Source organism: Carassius gibelio, chromosome A12 (genome assembly GCF_023724105.1).
Source record: "Carassius gibelio isolate Cgi1373 ecotype wild population from Czech Republic chromosome A12, carGib1.2-hapl.c, whole genome shotgun sequence".
Classification (NCBI taxonomy): domain Eukaryota; kingdom Metazoa; phylum Chordata; class Actinopteri; order Cypriniformes; family Cyprinidae; genus Carassius; species Carassius gibelio.
This window is the reverse complement of record NC_068382.1, coordinates 22,449,209-22,471,103: the sequence shown is the minus strand read 5'-3', so window position 1 is coordinate 22,471,103 and position 21,895 is coordinate 22,449,209. Positions and strand designations below refer to the sequence as shown.

The window sequence follows — 21,895 nt, the reverse complement described above, 5'->3', positions numbered from 1 at the left end:
TTTAATAATTTCCAATTAATTTTTATTTTCAAAATGATTAACAAATTATTAAATATAATGTTAGTGTTAATATAGTGTTCTTTGTTTCTTAACTACAAACTGAAGCAGTGAGTTGATGGTCACAAATAGTGATATTATATACTAGATATTATAGTGATAATATATTATATATAATAGTGATAGATATTATATAGGTGAATATAATATCTCTAAAATATTGGTTAGAATTTTCAATTAATTAAATAACTAAAAAAAATAATTAAAACAACAACAACAACAGTGAAGGATACGTTCAGATATATTCATGTGTCAGTAATTCAGGACTTTATTGAACAATAAAAAATATACACCAGTTAAAATAGCTTCCTTATTTTCATTAGTTTTTTTTTTTAATTCAGTTTTTTTTTTTTTTTTTTTTTGATTTTCTTTTCAAAATCATTCTTGTCTTGTTGGGATTCAGAGCCCCGAACATCAAAAAAAAAAAAAAAAAAAAAAAAAAGAAAGAAAACAGAGAAAAAAAAAAGTTAGTCAGTCTGACTTTACAGCTGTAAACGGTATCTGACTTTACGGCAGCGCAGCAGTCCAAGAGGGTCTCATTGTTCTGATGAAACCATGACGGCGAGTGTCGGAAAAAAATAGTTTATTATTATTTTTTTTTTCACAGTTTTCTCCGACATTAACAAAAACCTATGTCTGCTTCTCCGACTCTGCCTTTTCAGTGGATTCAGATGTCGTTTCAACTTCCTCTCCATAAAGTTCTGCCATTTTCTCAAATTTGGGACCCCAGTCGTCCAGGGAGTTGTAGTCCAGTTCGGAATGTGCTACAGCAGACCCGAGCGAGCTGATGGAGCCTGCTGGTGACCCTTGACCCTCATAGGCGTAGGTCTGTAAAGAATCGTAGGGCGGTACGCTAGTATCCTGATCCGCCTCAGCCACCCTCTGTTTGATAAACTCCCCGATGTCCATTTCTTCATCTATGTCCAGGGACGAGGGGGTGTGATGGCCAAATCTCCTTGATGACCGCGGCCGGATGCATTCGGGCCGGACGTCGCGACGGAACTTGAGCTCCTCGGCAGCTGCTGGGTTCCGGAGGGCGATGATGTCAAAGGCCTCGGTGTCCTCCTCACCGCCTCCTTCGTCATCGTACGTCACAACGTTCTCACGAATGTCCTCCTCGGAGATGATCAATGGCTCCTTTTTGCTTCGTCGCAATGTAATGAAGAGGATCACGATGGCTGCAAGGAAGAAAACAAAAGATTGCTGATTACCATATTTTCTGGACTATAAGTTGCACTTTTTTTCATAGTTTGGCTGGTCCTGCGACTTATAGTCAGGTGCGACTTTTTTATCGAAATTAATTTGACATGAATCAAGAGAAATGAACCAAGAGAAAACATTACCGTCTACAGCCGCAAGATGGCCGTAGACGGTAATGTTTTCTCTTGGTGCTTGGTTCTAAATAAATGCGACTTTAGTCCAGTGCGACTTATATATGTTTTTTTTCCTCGTCATGACATATTTTTGGTCTGATGTGACTTATACTTAGGTGCGACTTATAGTCCGAAAAATACGGTATATAAAATGAAATGGCACAATTGATTAATATTCATAAAAGTTATGCTTCTCATTATATTAACATAGTTGAAATAAAGAGTGAAAGAGTTAACCCTCTGGTGCTGTTTGGTTGATTTAGATAGAACATTTGTACATTTTTTCAGAATTTTTATGTCATTTGAATGGGATGAAACTTGGTAAAGGTTTTGACACTTGCTATGTGAGATGGCACACACACACACACACACACACACACACACACACACACACACACACACACACACACACACACACACACACAAAATCATGGACATGATTAGAAAAGGTTAAATGATACTAAAAATATAGTCACACTTGTACTGTTTGTGGTCAAAAGGGACAGCACTGGAAATAAAAGGGAAGCTAATTTCCTCCAGTGGAAACATTTGGCTTTTTTTCTTTGTTGTGATATCAACCTCAAATTCGGTGTTCAGTGTTTTGGGAAATATTTATTTCACATAAAATAAAAATAAAAATAGTAATAATAATATTAGTTATTATAGTAATAATAAAATTATAAACTAAAACCTCTTTTTATTTACTTTTTATTTTTATTATTTTTTAGTTTTGTCTCATTGTGCCGGGACACGGCATCACAGTGTGACGAGGGGTCTGACATTTTCGTCATACACTTGAGGTATTCAGCCAATCACAATGTACTGGATAGCTGGCCAATCAGAGCACACCTCACTTTTTAGCATGATGAGCTTTGTAATAATATAAATATATATACCGGTTAAATTAAATCCACTGCAATCAAAAAAGGATAGATATAAGTATGGATGGGGCCTGATATTGTAAAAATCTACAGGAATGGTAAATAACTGCACTGTGTTTAAATATCATTGGGAGTTGTGGGAAACTGAAGGCATATAACATATTCTTGTCAAGTACTGGAAAACTGAAATAATAAATAAATAAATAAAAACAATTTATCAGTGTTATTAACACTGAACAATTTTTCCAAGGAACGTTATGGCTCTACGGTAAATGTGTCACGCAGTAGGAGATGTGGGGAACATTACCAGGATGAGGGAAAAGCAGGTGTGAAGCATTGTCAATGCATCAGCAAGCAAACACATCAGGGGCCAGAGATCAGTGCGAATGAATGATGATTCTTTCATATTCCATTAAATGGAAAGAGCCACAATAACTGAACAGCAAGTCAATATCGCACATTAGTCTAGATGAGCTTTCACTTCACTGATACACTATTAGCTGACACGACTAAAGCTTTATGAAAGCACTTTTCCCATGATCCCACTTCTAATGCAGTGCACATGTGAAATATGAATAACATTATGCACAAGTTATGTACTTTTTTAATATATTATATGATTACTTATAAATTAGTACTTTTTGGATTGTTCTAACAAGCGAAATTGCTTGGGTCTTGTAATATCTGGTCTTGACTACATCTCTAAATGTAATTTTGGTAATTCTGGTAGACAGAAATACGATGAAACCTATTGCAATCTGTTGTAAGAATACTGCACAGCACTGTGCAAAAAAGTGACACATTCTGTTCAATGTTTGCTAACAAACATGTATCTTGATGTAATCGGATCTGCTAAAGCAAGCAAATCTATGAAGCAGATTTGTGGAGTGGAAGGAAGGAGATTTTATCAACATGTAGATTTTAGCAGGAGCAAACAGAGGCGTGTTTGAGCAGGGATGTGCAGAACGGAGCGGGCGCAACATGTAGCGAGAGCTTCAGGACTATATATAGCCCCGGCATCTGCTAGGGTGAGTGCTGAAAATCTCTCTCGCTTTTGAACAGGAGAGAGCATCACAGCCGCGGGGTGAGACCTAACCCATCCATCCAGGGCTGGAGAGAGGGAGGAAAGGGATGAGAGCAGACAATGAGAGGAGGAAAGGTGGTAATGTCTGCATGAGAGAGGACTATTACCTTTGCTGCTCACTTTCTTCAACTTGCACCTTTAATACAACACTGTCAGCGGCTCATTCTCTGTCTCTCACGCCTTTCTGTTCGCAGATTTCCTCACTGTTTCCCTACATCTCATCTGTTGTTCCGCTGTTTTAAACTCCATTCGTCATTTACCATGTAACTTTCTGTAAAATATACTTTACTTTTGTAACCTTCCCCAATTCTTCTTCCTTTTCTTTAGTGTCTCTATCTACATTTTGGCCTATTATATTATATTATATTATATTATATTATATTATACCACCTAATTATCAAAATTAAACAGCATTATTGCTTAAATATTTATTTTATTAAATAGCTATATATAAAGAATAGTAAATAATATTAATAAAATACAATGTAATACAATATATATATATATATATATATATATATATATATATATATATATAAACAATAAACACAACTATTTAAACATGTTTATCTATCATGTTTATTCTATACTACATTATGCATTTTAATTATTTACTATTTGTTTTAAATTGTATTTAAATACTGCTCATTTATCATATTTATCATTTGCCAATCAGAGAACTGAATAATCTAAATTACTGTTTAAATATAAATAAGTAAAAAAATAGAAATGTGTGACTGGAAGAGATCCTACTACTGCAGATTGTAGTACAACACTTAAATTAATCGAATTATAACTGTATTGTCATACTGTCATCATGACGTTCATTTATTCATGCTGTCATGCAAGAGATGAGTCATCCCGTTCATCTCTATCTGCCCTGCTCTGAATACTAAAGCATTCTTCAGTGTTCTGTTCATGACATCTTGATGCGGTCATGACCCTTAACCTGCTGTTGTGAGACCCATTAAATCCTTTAAGTATGCTTCTTACTTTTGATCTACAGGTTTACAAGGTGAACGATGAAAAGTCAAGAGTTAAACAAGGCCGGATCAACTGGAATTATGACAATGAATGCCAGAATCCTGCTGTGAATAATAAAACTGGGAAGGCGATAAACAGGCAACAGTTAAAGAAGAAAACCCATCAGATTTACATGAATACACAATTTAGTAAAAAAGTCAAATTTTATTTATCATTCAGTTCTATTACATTAAAAATATCAGTACATTATTATTTACTATAAAATTACTATTATTTACTCACTAAATTTAATACAGTAAATAAACATTTTATATAGAATTGAAATAAACATTTTAAATAATTAAATTTTGGCCCTGTTCATATGTTGTACATTATGTTGTGTTATATATATAAACTCAAACACATGATACTCACTGGTAATAGGAAAACACTCAGCATCATTTCCAGGTTGAACTCACCCAATAATATCAGCACACAGAGCAGAATGGCTATGAGAGCGCCTGTGCTGAGCCCTGCGGAGGAGAGGAACGCTTCACCCTGGCAGATCTTCAGTCTGGTGCCTCTCTGGCAGGAACACACCCTGAGCGCAAGGGTACTGGTGCTGCTCAGAACGGGTTCCCCGTCATCCCAAACCACCACTGCGAGCTCGTACAGTTCCTGGGTCAGTCTGTGGAACCGCCGCCGTCTGGCGATGATGCTGGCAGTGCTGTCTGCAGACAGACGCACAGATAAGGTCACCATTACTTAGAAAGCACTCACACAGCTATCAGATGGCTTCAGATGGACTGTCTGGCTTTAATCTCCTTTGTGAAACTTGACATCTGTTGCTGTATATTAAAAATAAATAAAATCCACAATTTCTAAATGTGGAACAGTAGGGCGAGGGCTTTGTTATATGGCTGTCACATTAAAATAGTCAATAAAAAAGTATCTGTCATTTATTGTAGTCCAATTTTAAGGGGAACAAATACCTGTTTTTCATTTTAATTCACATGAAAATGTAAGATTTTTAAGATAAACACATAAGATAAACATAACCATCAGTGGGGCGTATGCGATGATCATAAGTAAATCATCTGAAAACGTATGAATGAGACTGTACGAATCCATATGAATAAGCCACCAATTTGTCAAAATGTAATAAATCGCCATGAAATTGTTGTTTAATTTTGAATAATTAAATATGAAAACCAATCATACAACAACAACAATAACAGTGATCATTTATATAAATAATAATAATTTTGAGAACATAATAATAATAATAATAAAAACTATGATCATCTGGCTACAGAGTGGAATAATCTACTTCTACACACACAGACAGACTTAATACTTAAATTTGCAGTTGAAAGTTCAGTTCAGTTCAATGTCTCAGTTTTCTGTAGTTTCCACCAAAACCAAAGAACAATTGTGAAAAGTGTTTCATAAGAGCTTGATTTCTAGAAATCCACAGCACTAAAATTGTCCAGAGTCAAAGAAATACAAAAGGCAAATAAATGGTAAAGGAACAATGAGCAGTTCAACTGAAATGAAGAACTGAAAATGAGGAAAATTCAAGGGTTGAAAAGCAAAAGTAATGAGACCAATAACAGACAGAGATAAAGACAGAGACTAAGAGAGAACAAGAGGAAAAACAGAGAGGAGGAAAAAGGGCAGATAAGAGATCATTGTATTAAATTAGCCTGGTTTGAGCACAGGCCACTCTCGCCGAGGCTCTCTGCCCGAGTGTGCCGTTTCAGGGCATTTAGGATCCCCATTCCCATAGATGGGCTTTTAATGGGAGAACTCACATTCTCTGTGCCCTGAACACGTGAGGTCTGTCTAATAGTGGCTGCCTACAGCACAGCGAGCAAAGCTCTTAACCCGAGAATCAACCTAATGAGCCTCCATCTCGCTCGTTCTCAACTTCATCACGTCCTCAAGCAACCCCTGCGTTTCTAAGCATTTGGAGAGAAGGATGTTATACGGACAAGAATTTGGGGAAATCAAATGTAATTGAACAGCAAATGAGTCAAATAGCAAGAGAGAGGTGCATGGCAGATCTGATCTGAGCAACATTTGAAGTCAAATCCATTAGAGCCCAATGTTGTTTATTACAGACTCCTGATAGACAGCTGCTAATGTATAAAGTGACTTTATATCAACATTAAATCATTCTTAATCAACCTTTGGGTAAAATACGTTTTAAATTAAACCCAGAATAATTATGCACATTTTACCTACAATTAAATGCAACATTATTTTTTATGCAACATGTACATGAAAAAAAAAAAAAAAGAAGAAAAGTGTGTTGTTATGGCTTGAGTGAGTCGTTGAATCATCCAGTCATTCATCCAATTAATTTAAATACACTTATTCATTCAGGAATTAAACTGTGATGGTCTTTATGTGTGACTGAATTAAATAAATGGCCGTGTTTGAGTGAATCACTGAATCATTCACTCAACTAATTCGTTAAAATACACAGATTAATTCAAGAATGAAACAAGTGACTGCCTTTGTGAGTGAGTCATTAAATCACTCATTCAAACAATTCTTTCAAAACATGGATTCATTCAGGAGAGAAATAGTGACAGTGAATCATTCATTGAATCATTCATCCAGCCAATTTGTTCAAAACAACCGATTCATACAGGAATTAAAGAGCCAGTAAGATGAAAATTCTAAGCTTCATATCACTGTTTATAAGTCCTGTAAAATAGGTTTAAATCCATCCAAGGTTAAAAAACATTGTCATTTTGTCAAAATATCATTTTAAAATTACCTCAATTCTCAGAGATCCCCAAACGGTTCGCGCGAAGCTGTTCAAAAGATTCAGTTTCCTTAAACCCCACCTTTTGGTAGCATACTGTGTTCTGATTGGTCAACTAACATAGTCAGTTTTGATTGGTTGTTCCGCACACAACTTCACGGTAAACAATGCGTTAGTATCTTTTTGGGGTGAATTATGTCTTATTGCTCTCATCGCGAAGCAAACAGTAAAATAAAAAAACTTGAACAATCTCGCTGCTTTTTTCTTCTGTGTGTGCGTATTCAAGCCGCGCGCTTCAGTTTGAATCTGAATAGCGCGTTCAGCTCGGGGGCGTGGTCACATTAGATATAACCAGAGCCATGGCTCTGGATATAACGAAGGGAGACGTGAAAAACGGACATAGCGTTGTTTTCATGTGGATTACTTTATCACAGAATATCTGTTAGCAGCACTTGTTACACTTCATTTTAATTACGTGTTTGTAAATGAAGATCAGCACAGACAAAGGCAGCAGACAGCACACATACTGATAAGACGCTCGGGAGAAAACAAACACATAACTTCATAATCATACTTCGCGTTGTGATTCGGAGATGTTTGTTGGTCTAAATAAAGTTGGTAATGAAACCTCTTTTATGGCCAAACGCTTTGAAAATCCCGCTGTAATCACCGAGATTAGAAAAGCAGTCATCAGTGAAATGTTGTGAACACAACAAAAGGGATTCTTTGTACTGCTCTGGTATTGTGGTAAAAATGAATTTTAGCCATTGGTTCTTTTGATCTTCATTCTTTGGCAGTGAAAATAAAACAAACTTGCCTTTACAATTAAAAACACACTGTCTCCTCGACATGATGCTATCACACCAACCAGAGCGTCTGTGTGGGGGGGTGGGGCAGGTCAGAGTTTTGCTTCTCCCAAGACAGTAGGCGGAGATTATTATGCAAAGTGTTCCTAGTGACATACATAGAGATGGGCAAAAGATTTGAAATCTATAACAACTCGTTTGAGCGATTCAGAGTCGACTCCTTACTTTAGAAGCCAATAACTTAATAAATAGTGTACTTTTTAGTTTAATTACTTTGCACATTGTTTACACTGATGGACAGCTACACCACACACTGTAATACAGGTAATTTTTGATTTCCCATCTGTGTGGCTCTTTAAACAAGTGACCATCTTTGAGTGAGTCATTGAATCATTCATTCAAACAACTTGTTCAAAAACAGAATAATTCAAGGATTAAACAATTTACTGTCAATATAAGTTGAGCTAAAGTGTCTACAAAGCAAGCTACTAAATATATATATATATATTTTTTTTTCTTAGGTGAACTTTAAAATAAATATATTCACGCTATTGATCCTAATATCTCATGCTTGTTTGATATTGTTTATACATAGTACTGTACAAGTGTCAAAGATAACAATAAAATGTTATACAGTGTTACTGTATTTATTTTGATCTCTCAAAAACATGCTTCTGCACATACTTGATTACATATGGGCCATATTATTTGACAGATACTTCTATTGCATTACATGTCATTTGGATGAGTGCATGCATATGGATTTCAAGAAGAATAATGCACACATGTGTACACCTGAAGCTGCTGTGTGTCTTGCTGCTACGAAAAGCATATCCTGCCAGCAGCATTAAACACCTGCACAGACGCAAAAATCTCTCACTCCCGACACCCAACCGTGTCCCATAAATAATCACAGAGACACACTACAGAGAACACACATTTCTAAACAATATACTGTAATGCATGATCAAAACAGAGAGACAGAGAAAACAAGATAAATGTAAAGCCTGAAATATACTCCCTTATGAAACTGACATCAACACCTTGTTCACTCCAGACATTACATGATACAAGAAATCTTGCTTGCAGGATCAGTAGTGTAAGAAAGCCAAAGAGCCTATGCATTATTTATTTTTGTCAGTCTTCAAAACATAATTTTCTTGACTTAAAATCTCTCATTTTGTCTGGAGGAATAATATAATATAATATAATATAATATAATATAATATAATATAATATAATATAATATAATATAATATAATATAATATAATATAATATAATATAATATAATATAATATAATATAATATAATATAATATAATATAATATAATATAATATATGGATGACGGATTAGTGTTATTTTTATAATAATTATAATAATAAACCCTCCCCAAAGTTGATATGTGCCCTGTTCCTCTGATCTGAACATCTGATTAAGTTCTTGGAGTTCACATTAGTAAAGCGGAAAAATGCCGAAAATCAAATGCAGGCAGTGAAAATTGGCCCTTAATGGAAACATTTATTTTATGCACCCTGATGAAAAAATACTCTTCTAACTCTAAAGTCTTACAAACAATAACCAGTTCCACAGATGTTGCTTAAAACAAATAAACAGAAACAGGTTCAAGCTTTGTAGACAGGAAGCATTTCTGTCGTGGTTTATGTTGACGTTTCGTCCTCACCCGCTGGTGGCTGACAGCATGCTCTCTCTAATTGCACTGCAACACTGCTCAAACTGACATGTGAGAAAATAAGCTGTATGTTGAGGACAAAAAACCAGACTGAAACCACCATCTTCACATCTGCCAACATCAGTCTTCAAAACAACCAACCTACAACTGATCTCATCACACGCAAGATTCCCATATACCTTCAGAGGAATACATTTCATTGGTCAAATAATGCGACTATGCTAATGAGATGCTGTTTGATTGGCGGCTAGCACTCCATAGCCAATTAATTTGTTTTCAATTTGCTGCTTCACTCAACTCTGTCAAACAGCTCATTTAAGATGTCAAGCACTTGCAATGTCAATCAGCTCTTTTTTTTTTTTGCAAAGATAAATATCATATTTAAGTTATTTGATGAGGATTATGCATGCTTTTTAAATACTTGCATGAAGATGAATATGACAGACAAGTCAATGTAGTTACCAGTGCACTTTCTGGCCTCAAATATATTTTGTTGCTAGTACGTCAACTTCCAGCTCCCAAAACTGTTTTTTTAATTCATATTTAATCTAAAGCGGGGCAAATAGCCGCCCCTTGGTGAGCAGGAGGTCAAATTTTGCCCACTTCAGCAGGAAAAAGGGCCATTTGGCCATTTCTACTTGATACTAATATTGCCATTTCCACAGTTAAACTGTTGTTTCTGAACGGGTGAGTTGATGGAAAAAACGGCTTACTACTCAAACGTTTGGCAGGCGCTTGGTGAACATGCTGTTTCTCGGCTCAATATTTACACGCTTGTTTTAAGTCCATCGTTTTTAATCATTTACGATTGTCAAGAGCAGCCCCCAAATGTGTTATGCAACGCAGTCTGTGCACTTGTGCATTTATTCAGGGTAGTTTATGTGGAAAGTAGCACTGTTACTCATACTCAAGGTTAGGGATCTGAACAAACGCTAAGCCTAAAATATTAAACTCCGGAGAATAATTCATCCTTCACCATTTGTACATGAATAAATCCTCAAACACCTTGTTGGGATGCTATTTTCCTAAGCAGACTTTTTTAGCCATTTTCCCTGGCATGCGATGAAACAGTCGACTTGCACCGTAGGACTAGAATCACAACCACACAGAACACCTTAGCAACTGCATAGAAATGTACATAGGAGAGCAGTTATTTAAAGCCAGTATGGAAGGGCATTCAGTATTCAATAACAACAAAAAAGTGGATGTACTACAATAAGTTAGACTTTAATGGTAATGCCTCTTTTTCAAGTATATTGTTATTTGCTAGTTTTGCTCCAACTTTTACTAAAAAAAACAAGCATTCAAAAACAATAAGTTCTCATTAGTTAACATAAGTTCATGCATTAACCCTCTGGGGACGGATTGGGCGGTACCGCCCAAAATGGCATACTTTTACAAATGTGTAGTTATCTCAAAAACTATTAATGCTAGAGAGATGCGGGTTTTTTTGCCGTCTTCCTCAGATTCCGCTGAAAACAGCGGTGTTCAGTTTGTATATTAAACACTTCCCTTATTGCGCAATACCACTGCGTAAACAGGCCAATGAAAACGATTGTGTTAGGCAGATTCAACACGCAACAGCCAATGGAAAAATTGCCGCTGGGAGGAGTCTTTTTCTAACCCAATCAGAGGAAGGTTATGTCTTCTAGCCTTTCAGAGGACTGTGTAGCTCTGCTGTAGCCTTGTAAAAGCTGGCTGGACTATAGTAAAATACATGTAATCAATAAGCGTTCAGAGAATCAGCATCAGGGTGGAGAAAGCAGAAAGCGATCGGAGTGTTACAGAGAGCGATCGGAGTTTTAGCGAGCACAAAGAGCTAAATTCGAGCGATCGGAGAATCCGCATCACGTGGAGAAAGCTGAAAGCGATCGGAGTGTTAGCGAGCACAAAGAGATAAATTCGAGAGAGATACAGCATTATTACTGAATTGTTTTATCAAAATGGCAAGCAGTAAAAGATTTACGGCAGAACAAGCTCTGGAACAATTACTGGAAAGGCCTGGAGAGGCCTTTCTTTGCTCACTGGCATGCCTAGGACTGTTTTTAAAAAAAGTTAATTATTTAATTGTTCTTTACACATTTGATTAAACAATAACACATTTCTGTCAAGCAATGAGTTTGAAAAAATATATTTTCTTTGTTCAAAAACTGTTCTATATTGTGTGTTTTTCAGTAATAAATGACAAAAATCTAATTTTCGTTTTTTAAATTCTCTAGTTTATTGTAAAATTTTTCACTCATACTTCCTTTATATAAACATATTGCATGCATGCCTATGGTAGCTTAGGGTCTTCTGAATCCATAGATATCAAACACAGGGTGTTCCATCTCCTTTACATATGATTTATAAGCCCAAATATAAAAATAGAGAAAACAGACCAAAAAGGGCTTAGTTCCAAAAATAAAATAAAAACGCCTAGGACTGTTTGTAAATAAAGTTAATTATTTAATTGTTCTTTACACATTTGATTGAACATTAACCCATTGCTGTCAAGCAAAGAGTTTGAAAAATATATTTTTGGGTCAAAAACTTTTAACTATTGTTGTGTGAGGTAGGATTTTCAGTAATAAATGACAAAAATCTAATTTTCGTCTTTGAAAGTCTCTAGTTTATTGTACAATTATTCACCCATACTTCCTTTATAGACATATTGCAAGCATGTTTATGGTAGCTTAGGGTCTTCTGAATCCATTGATACCAAATACATGGTGGTCCATCCTCATTACATATGGTTTATAAGCCGAAATGTAAAAATAGAGAAAACGGACCAAAAAGGGCTTAGTCCCCTAAGGGTTAACTAAAATTTACTAACAATGATCAATTTATTTGCTTCAGTATTTATTAATCTTTGTTAATGTTAGATAATAAAAAAATGTGTTGAAATGTTGAAAAGTAACATTAACTATGATTCCTAAATGTTAGAATCGTTTTTCATTGTTAGTTCAACTAATGTAGGTATTCAGTGTTAACAAATTGTTAACACAATAATTTTAACAGTATTAAAGCTGCGGTAGGGAACTTTTGACGCTCTAGCGGTTAATAAACATAACTGCTTGCGTCTTGCGGAAGAACATCGTAGCCGGAACTACTTCTCTTTGTTTATGTCTATGACGAATCACAAAGGTACTGGGTTACTCCGCCGCGGTACCCCCGAAGCAATCTAAAATAGTCAGAATATAAACACTTATTATAGGTGCACCCTAGTGATGCAGGACAAGCTAAAAACACGGTTTGGAAAATGGATTCATGGTGTATTCACTTATATACATTTTTCTACATTTTGAACACAAACAAAGTTACGGACCGCAGCTCTGATTGGTTGATTTCTTACCGGGAGCGATGGAGTTTCTGCAAATGACAATAGGACACTGGGAGGAGCCAGAGGAGCTTGATTTTTTTCACAGATTATCTGTCTCATATTCTACTGTCAGGACATAGTGACAGGTTTAACAAATATGTAAAAAATATATTTTTACAAAAGGTACCTACTGCAGCTTTAACAAAATAAGTTTAAGCTGAATTACTAAAAATGACTAAAAACTGAAATGAAATAAAGCTAAACTAAAATGAAATGACAAAAATATATGATAATGAAAATACTAAAATTAAAATGAAAAAAAAGTGATAGCACTTTCTTAAGATAGGCCACTACAAATAACAAGTAACTACGTCAACTAGCAGTCATTATATTATTAGTTGACTCTCTGCTTTATATATGCTAACACTTTATTTTGATGATCCACCAACAGACATTCTACTGCCTATAAGTAATTTTGGAAGTACGTTAACTTATATTAACCTAACTTAACACTGCTAATACTCCAATGAGAGTTAGAAGACACAGTTGCAAATTAATAATGCTTACATAACTTGTGGTTGCAAAACTACTTATAGGCAGTAGAATGTCTAAAGTGGACAATCAAAATAAAGTGTTACCAAAAGTCTTCAATTGCACACTATAAAGTGGGTATTTTGGGGCATAATTCAGTTGAGTTTTTGTTACAGTCTGCGTTCGTCTCTCTGATCTCAAAAGAGTTCAAAACCTCAGCATAGTGTGGTTAATAAGTTATCAAAGAACTGAAATAAAGTATTTAATAGAATAAGAAAATATCTAAGCTGAGGCATTCCGTACTGTCAGAATATCCGCTGATTTATCTTTACCCTTAAACAACTATTAAAAAAAAAGACATTGAGAAAAATGATCATTTTGAAGCAATAAAAAAGGAGCTTTCAGTGGGAAAACAGCCACGTTCTGTCGCATAACAAGGCACTCCAACCTTCACTCCAGCGGCAGAATATCTGAGTGACACTCCGACTAATTAAAATTCCCAAATATCATCAGCCTGACAGCAACAGCTTTCAACTCCTCTGATGAGGGGCTGTACTAGAAAGGTCTTTTTGTATGCAAGCGTGCAAAAAGATGCCTTCAGAAATCAATTGATCTATTAAAGTAACTGGGTCGTTTAGAGATCTGAGCGCTGGTTTAATTGCCCGTGAAAAAAATAAATAGGAAAAGAAAATGTCATTGTGATGATTTGGCACCTTCACAATGATCAAGGGAAGACTAATTCTGAGTATTTGTGAACTTAGGGCATGTTTCTCACTCAAATTCAGCATCTGGTATGAATAAATAAATAACGTTGAAACTTTGAGGTAGCACTTCGTTTAATTCAAAGCCAGAGATCCAGTCAATCTGAGCAGCATCTTTGTAAGTCTAATAATTAGTTCCATGTACCCAAAAAGTTATCAGTAACAGTTTAAACACAAATTTAATTACATCAACTTTGGGGACCCACCGGTGGGTCCAATATTACATATGCCTAATTCTCAAAAAATCTAAATAACAGCTGAAGGGGTTTTAAAGTAAAATAAATAAATGTTAAGTATGTTGATCAATCTATCACATTGCAGAGCTAAATGTAATAGCATTTATAACAACATAGAAAAGATTCTGCATTTATTCTGTCATAAACATGCAAAAAGAAAAGGAAAAAAAAAAGTGTTCGTAGTATGTAAAGAAATCACAAAATTTTCATTAGGAAAATACAAGAAAAATACTAAAGAAAGTTGGTTATTTCCAGCAGTGTATTTGATTTATCATCCAATTAAGAGTAAGAAATAAGAGAAAAATTATAATAATAATATAAAATAAAATGAATCTTATTCACAAATGCAATAATGAGCAATAAATGCTATTTTAACATGATTGTAATTAAAGTGGCTGAAAAATCATAAATACAACCTATAGTAGCATGATTTATTGGCTTATCAAGTTTGACCAATAGGTGGCGCTGTTATGAAATTGACATGGTTTGTTCTATGTGAGTTGACAATGACACACACAAAGTTTGGTGTCAATATGCCAAAGTATTGCAGAGATACAGCCTCAAGTGTCATTTTGGTATGCGAAAACGGTTTTGTTATCTGAAAACTTTTTGAGTACTTTCAGGTCATGGTTTCAATGGTACATACAAAGTTTTGTAATGGTACACTAATGCATTCATAAAATATAGCATTTTTATATCATAATAATCTATTGTAGTCAATGGCAATTTCATGTTTGGTTCAATTATAGTGCCACCAAGAGTGTGCCAATACATATGTATGTCAAATTTGGTGAATATATAACTTTTTTTTTTTTTTTGGCGTTAGAGACAGTTTTATATATGAGAAAGAAAAAAAAATACTGATTGCTGAGTTTGTTTGCATTTACTTGCCACTTATTATCAAAATTTTGGCCAGCACGCTATGTTTTTGAATTTCCTATGGTGGTTTTGTGTTGATCGGGGCGTTTTTTGAGTGCTAAAAATGCAATGTTGCACAAACTAAAAGGCAAAACCTAGCATATCAGGTATTGCTGGACTCGGCAAGGATTCAGGAGTATAACAAAGTGACTCCCGTGAAAATAAGTCAACCACACCCAAAGTTATAAGCATGTGAATATTCGATTTTACCACAAGGTGGCACTGGCTCGAAACTTCTCAGGCTACGTCAGGACATCTTGCTGATGACCCTAAATGGCCAATGCGAAAAATGGCCGATATAGGAAAACTGGGTATGGTTTGACATGGCATGCTCCACTGAATCTAAATAGACCTAAATAAGTAAATAATTAATAATTAACTAAATAAGTTTTGTGAATTTTGGTTAAACGATCCAGAAGTTATAAACAAAAATAGCAGGCAGGCAGACCACAAGTTTGGTCTCAATACGCCAAACCATTACAGAGATATAGCCTCACATCCATTTTTTCTGCGCTTTTTGGCGAATTTGTTCACACGTTATTCAAGAATAATTTGAAGAATCAACTTAAATTCCATAACTTTTGTGCCAGCCTTTTATGAAGATGATCTGAGACAGAACGAGTTCAAAAATGGCAAAATTAAAATGGCAAAAAACAGAACATTTTCCAAACCAAACCAAAGCTGTGACCACAAAGTTGTGATAAAAACCACACTGTGAGACATAAAAAAAACACTTATACCCTTGAGTACACAGTATGTAAGCATAGCTCTTCTCTCCTGAGAATCGGCAGGTGTTAAACTTAATAGGCGGCAGAAGTGTTGAAGGCCACGGTGTGGACAGCCTGAGGAACCTGCTGTTTGCCTCAGGGCCATCTAGAGCTAAGGCAAACAATATGTGTGTGAATGAATGAGAGAGAGAGGAGACAGAGAAATGCCCCGAGCTCTTTTCTTCAAGCACCACTCATGATGCAATCCAGACCATCGGCCTTCATTTCCATATTGATAAATATTACGGTCATAGTTACATTAGATTAAGAAACTCTAAAACTGTACTTTAACAAAACAGATGCTACTCGATCCACAGTAGTACAATGAAAGTTGAGCTATTCTTCTCATATATCAAATTTTAAAAAAAAAAAAAAAAAAAATTATAAAATTTATTTTTTGCAATAAAGCCATTACACAGACAAATTTAAGTTTTTATACATAAATAATTTAATAATCTGAATGATTCAGGTTTGTGAACTGGATCTACTGATTCACTGCAATGATTCAACTCAGAATAAAGATCTTTTCATGAATCACACTTTCAAACTTTTATGAAAGCACCAAGCGTAACTAGGCCAGATGTTGAGGTTATAAGAGAAAAATGGTTTATATGTCTGTCTGTTTCACACACAAAGCTATTATATGAGTCTTATGAACCACCCCTAGACCACTTTACTTGCATTATATTGAAAAGATATCCTGTCCACATGTTTTATCATGTCATCTGGTCACATATTACTCATTATGCTATCTTCAGACTGCATTGCATTACCATTATCATCCTTTTCTTAGGAAGTGGCCTGATCATAATTACTGGATAATGACTAATTTCTCCTGTTACTTCTTGGTTTACAGTCTATCTGGTTTCCTGTCCAGACGCCCACCGACCGACTGACACCCTATATTAGAAAAGCCTTCTCAGATGCTGACTGCATATTAAACCAAGACAGCAATAGACAGGAGAAGCACGTCTCCTTAAAGGCCTGTAGATACAGGCTCAGAAAGTCAATGGAAATAGGATGAGAGTCTTTAAGAGACAGATGGGAAACAGGAGAGATAGACAGTAAGAGAAACTGTATATATATATATGCATTATATATATATATATATATATATATAACATTCAACATTTTATCACTCACTCACTCACTCACTCAATCAATCCAAGTTATGGGTGCACTGTTCATCTAAAATAGTGTTCTAATGTACAGTATGTGTGTGCAAAGGTAGATTTGATTAGCATGCAAATGAATATGTTATTTCATGTGCGCGTGCCTTCAGCATGTTTTTGACCATGTCATTCATAAGCTCACTCATGAATATTACTTTCCTAATTACCCTCGGCTCCACTACAAAGCTCAATTGACTACAGAACATAATCAAACTGCATATCCATGCAAGGGTCTCGCTTAGCTCTCTGGGGCCCTCCGTCTTACATTGTTATTCACACAGAGACCGCGTTCATAAAGCAAAACGTGACCAGACAATAATTTAGTCCATTTAGCCTCCGTTTCATTGTGTACCAAATTTGCACCTTTAAATCCAGAAATGGTGTTGGAGGGAAATATGATATTTTGCAGTGCTTCCGTTGAATGCCTTAAAAAGTCGAAGTTGGACAAAGACAGGCAGCATGTTAAAATGTGTTTACTTTTCAACCTTTTAGATACAAAGAGCTAAAGTACCTCCATAAAGATCATATTGCTCTTTTACAGCACTTGTAAAAATGGGGAAAGTGGTATTATTATTCAATTTGAAGCTCTTTAGGTCTTTGTAGACAAGGGGGCTTCACTTACTGTACTTCCAGTCTCTCAATAAGAGCACTGCACGCCGACATCGACCACCTGTGATAATACAGAGACCGTTAAACTGTGGCGTGTCCCAGTGGAGGGAGATTAAAGAGCGAGAATTCATGTGAGAAGTAGAGAGAGAGTGTGAGACTTGCAATGAGTACCACTTGTATAAATGAAGTAAACTCCATACTGGCTCGATAGGAAAGGAGTGGAACTCACGATACTAACTACTGTAAGTCATTCTGTCTTCCAATATAACTTTAATCTAGCTCTATTTTCTTTTGCCCCCTACTAATCTTGAGACATGGGCTTAAAGATATAAAACTTCACCAGCAATTAGTTTTAAAAGTGGCAACATTTTCACTCTAATTAGCAGTGGTGGACAGTAACGGAGTAGCTTTACTTCGTTACTGTACTTAAGTACATTTTTCAAGTATCTGTACTTTACTGGAGTAGTTTTATTTTGAGCAACTTTTACTTTTACTTCACTACATTCCAAAGCATAAAATCGTACTTTTTACTTCACTACATTTCATAAAACATATCGTTACTCCCTATAATATATCACGTGCTCCGACACGCAGAAGCGGTGTCTGATTCATCATGAACGAACTGAGTCTTTTCAAAATAAACTTTTAAATCGGATCGCGAATCGCACCAAACGATTCGTTTACGAATTAGAATGATCCGATTGCAGCTGTTCTGGAGTCGACCACTCAATGATTCAAATGAACCGTTTAGTGCGAGTCACCAGAAGTAAGAACCGGGTGATCTTGTGAGCGCGCGTGCGTCTGATGTTGCTAAAAGTAAGTTATGTCGAAATTTTGGATTAATTATTGTAACTGAAAATCATATTTAGGTCAAAACTGTCAGTTGTTTGGGAACTAAATCCGTTGTAAAGAGTGATCTATTTAAGCCCACTGAAATGCTCGAGTGCAGACGATGCAGACACATCAATTGTACGTAAAAAAAAAAACAACAACAAAAAAACCCCCCACAAAATAACACAGATTAAATACAATAACTCATGCACGTTCAAATTCACCGCTGCCGTAATGTTAACAGTTTTATTAAAATGTCCTATGTTACGTCTGTTTTTATATTGTTTATCGACAGTAACGTTATACATATGTATATTGTTTGGATTAACTAGACGAGTAGACGTACATGAATGTTCATCGTACTGAAAATAAGTAAATATTGTTAGCTGATGCTAACTGTCTAGCTAACAAGCTTGTTAGTGCTAAGTTGATGTAATTTTTATAATGTCCAAATATTTTTATTCAGCCACACACACATATATATATATATATATATATATATATATATATATATATATATATATATATATATATATATATATATATATATATATATACAGATTACATCTGGTTAGAAAAGAAAGGATGTGATGTTCAGAACATGGTAACTACAGTAATTATCAGTGGGAAGAGATGCACCGCGTTTGGCTAAGGGTGTTTTTAAACCACAGACAAGATTTGAGAAGGAAAAAATCATTATGAAATTTGTTTTATTATTTTTTTCCTTAAAATGTTCTTCCTAACTTCAGGCCTTATTATCATGTCATATATACAGTACAGACCAAAAGTTTGGACACACCTTCTCATTCAAAGAGTTTTCTTTACTTTCATGACTATGAAAATTGTAGATTCACACTGAAGGCATCAAAACTATGAATTAACACATGTGGAATTATATATGGAATTATATACATAACAAAAAAGTGTGAAGCTGAAAATATGTCATATTGTAGGTTCTTCAAAGTAGCCACCTTTTGCATTGATTACTGCTTTGCACACTCTTGGCATTCTCTTGATGAGCTTCAAGAGGTAGTCACCTGAAATGGTCTTCAACAGTCTTGAAGGAGTTCCTCGAGAGATGCTTAGCACTTGTTGGCCCTCATGCCTTCTGTCTGCGGTCCAGCTCACCCCTAAACCATCTCGATTGGGTTCAGGTCCGGTGACTGTGGAGGCCAGGTCATCTGGCGCAGCACCCCATCACTCTCCTTCTTCCTCAAATAGCCCTTGATGCCTTCAGTGTGACTCTACAATTTTCATAGTCATGAAAATAAAGGAAACTCTTTGAATGAGAAGGTGTGTCCAAACTTTTAGTCTTTACTGTAACTTTGATGTTCTGTAAAACAACTAACTTTAAAATACTTTTTTCTTACTGGTGAAAATCAGATGGTCATCTCTGTTTTCTCTCAGGTACATCACAGTGTAAGCTTCACAGTGAACATTAATCTCATCAGCGTAGTCCATATCAACAACAAAAATATCTTGACTCCATATAGTGGTTATTTTGGAAAAAATCCAAGGTATTTTGAGCAGTAGGATTATAAAAAAAAATGTGATAATATAAAATTAAATTAAGTAGCCTATATAAAATTGCAAACATCTATCTTGCAGTACTTTTTTACTTAAGTACATAAAAAATTGAGTACTTTTGTACTTTCACTTGAGTAAAATTGAAAAAGGAGTACTTTTACTTTTACTGGAGTAATATTTTACCATATGTATCTGTACTTTTACTCAAGTACTTGATTCGTGTACTTCGTCCACCACTGCTAATTAGCGATGTTTCAAGAATTTTTCTTATCACAAAAATTCTTTATTTCCTAAAATCACATTACATTATCACTTTCTATCCATTAAAAGATCCATCATTTCTTAACAGGTCATGTAGATACAATTAAAGAAATGCATCAAATTAATTAAATACTATGCTGATTAAATTAATTGATCGTGTATATCAGTGTATTCTAAGAAATGTCTCTCTTTGAATGGACATAAAAGTCAATATATTTTTTATGTTATTTGATATAATTTTTCATCTCAGTCCATCTTGTAATCAATCTGTATGTGTTCTTCTAATCGGTCTGCAAACTTTTAATTATTGTACAAGTGCTTCCAAGGGACGTCTTTAGCTTTTGCATCAAGTTTCAGTTTTTTTCAGCATCTCACGGCATGAGCATCACCTTTTTTAAGAAGCTGTGTGAAGTAAAAAAAAAATAAAAAAATACAGCTTTGACAAATACATACTGTATACGGTGTACGTTTCCTCCAGTTGTGTCTATTTCTAGCTGATTTTAAACTTATGAATTTTGCCTGCTCTTATTAATTGAACTGACAACACTGATTTAAATAATTATGCACTTAATGAACTGATTTCTAACCTTTTTTTCCCCATCCTTTGTTCTAATCCCCTACTGATTTCAGGGTACAGATTTGGACCCGGAAGCAGCACACCTCTGATAAGAGCAGTCTCCATGGTAACATCCAGCTCGCAGACATCTGTGTGAGTATTGCATTAAGGCCATGGGTTCAGGAGTTTAGGGAGCTGGTAATTCATTCAGTAGCAACAGGGACTAAACCACTGTGCAAGGTTAGATTCATAATCCTCTCAAAAGGAATACCGGTGCTCTTCAACAGCGGGGGACAACGATGAAGGAAATAAACTATGCCGACTGTGATTGAGCTACATTTTGGAAATGTGGTGGCTGGTACAAAAAACTTCACCAGTTACTTTAAAGTTCACCCAAGGCTACACACACACACACAAGAAGTGATGCTATCCTAGGGAAGAGTAAAGATGCCACTCCGTGGAGGGTCTAAAAGAGCAACCGATGCTGTAATTGATCTGATATTAGGGTTTTGGGACTTTTTTTCCACTTGACCATACTGGAAGACCAGGTAAATCTGGAAAACCACTGTAGATTTGTCAATGCAGGTTTTAAATAGGGTGACCAATCAACCAGATACAGTTGGAAAATTAAAAGGCTGATAGCATGTTGATTTTAGTAAATGAAAATGAATGAAAACAAACCAATATTCCTCAGGCCATACAGATAACCAAAACAAACACAGAACTGGAAAAAAACAGAGCAAGAGCAATAAACAACTTTAGTGTTATGGTGATTTTGATTATTGAAAGAAAT

General features: G+C 35.3%; 1 protein-coding gene across 4 annotated transcripts in view; it reads right to left on the bottom strand.

The window, feature by feature from the left end:
• Positions 1–444: 444 nt before the first annotated feature.
• Positions 445–21,895, bottom strand: part of LOC128025480 (cadherin-18) — a 139,933-nt gene continuing 118,482 nt past the window's right edge. For 3 of the 4 annotated variants that reach the window (XM_052611877.1, XM_052611879.1, XM_052611878.1), the window contains 2 exons: positions 4,838–5,089; positions 445–1,235 (listed from right to left, as the gene is read on the bottom strand). In XM_052611877.1, coding sequence (XP_052467837.1) covers positions 688–1,235; positions 4,838–5,089 — 800 coding nt within the window. In that variant the 3' untranslated portion in view covers positions 445–687. The remainder of the gene's footprint in view (positions 1,236–4,837; positions 5,090–21,895) is intronic. The other variant, XM_052611880.1, reaches the window with a different exon arrangement.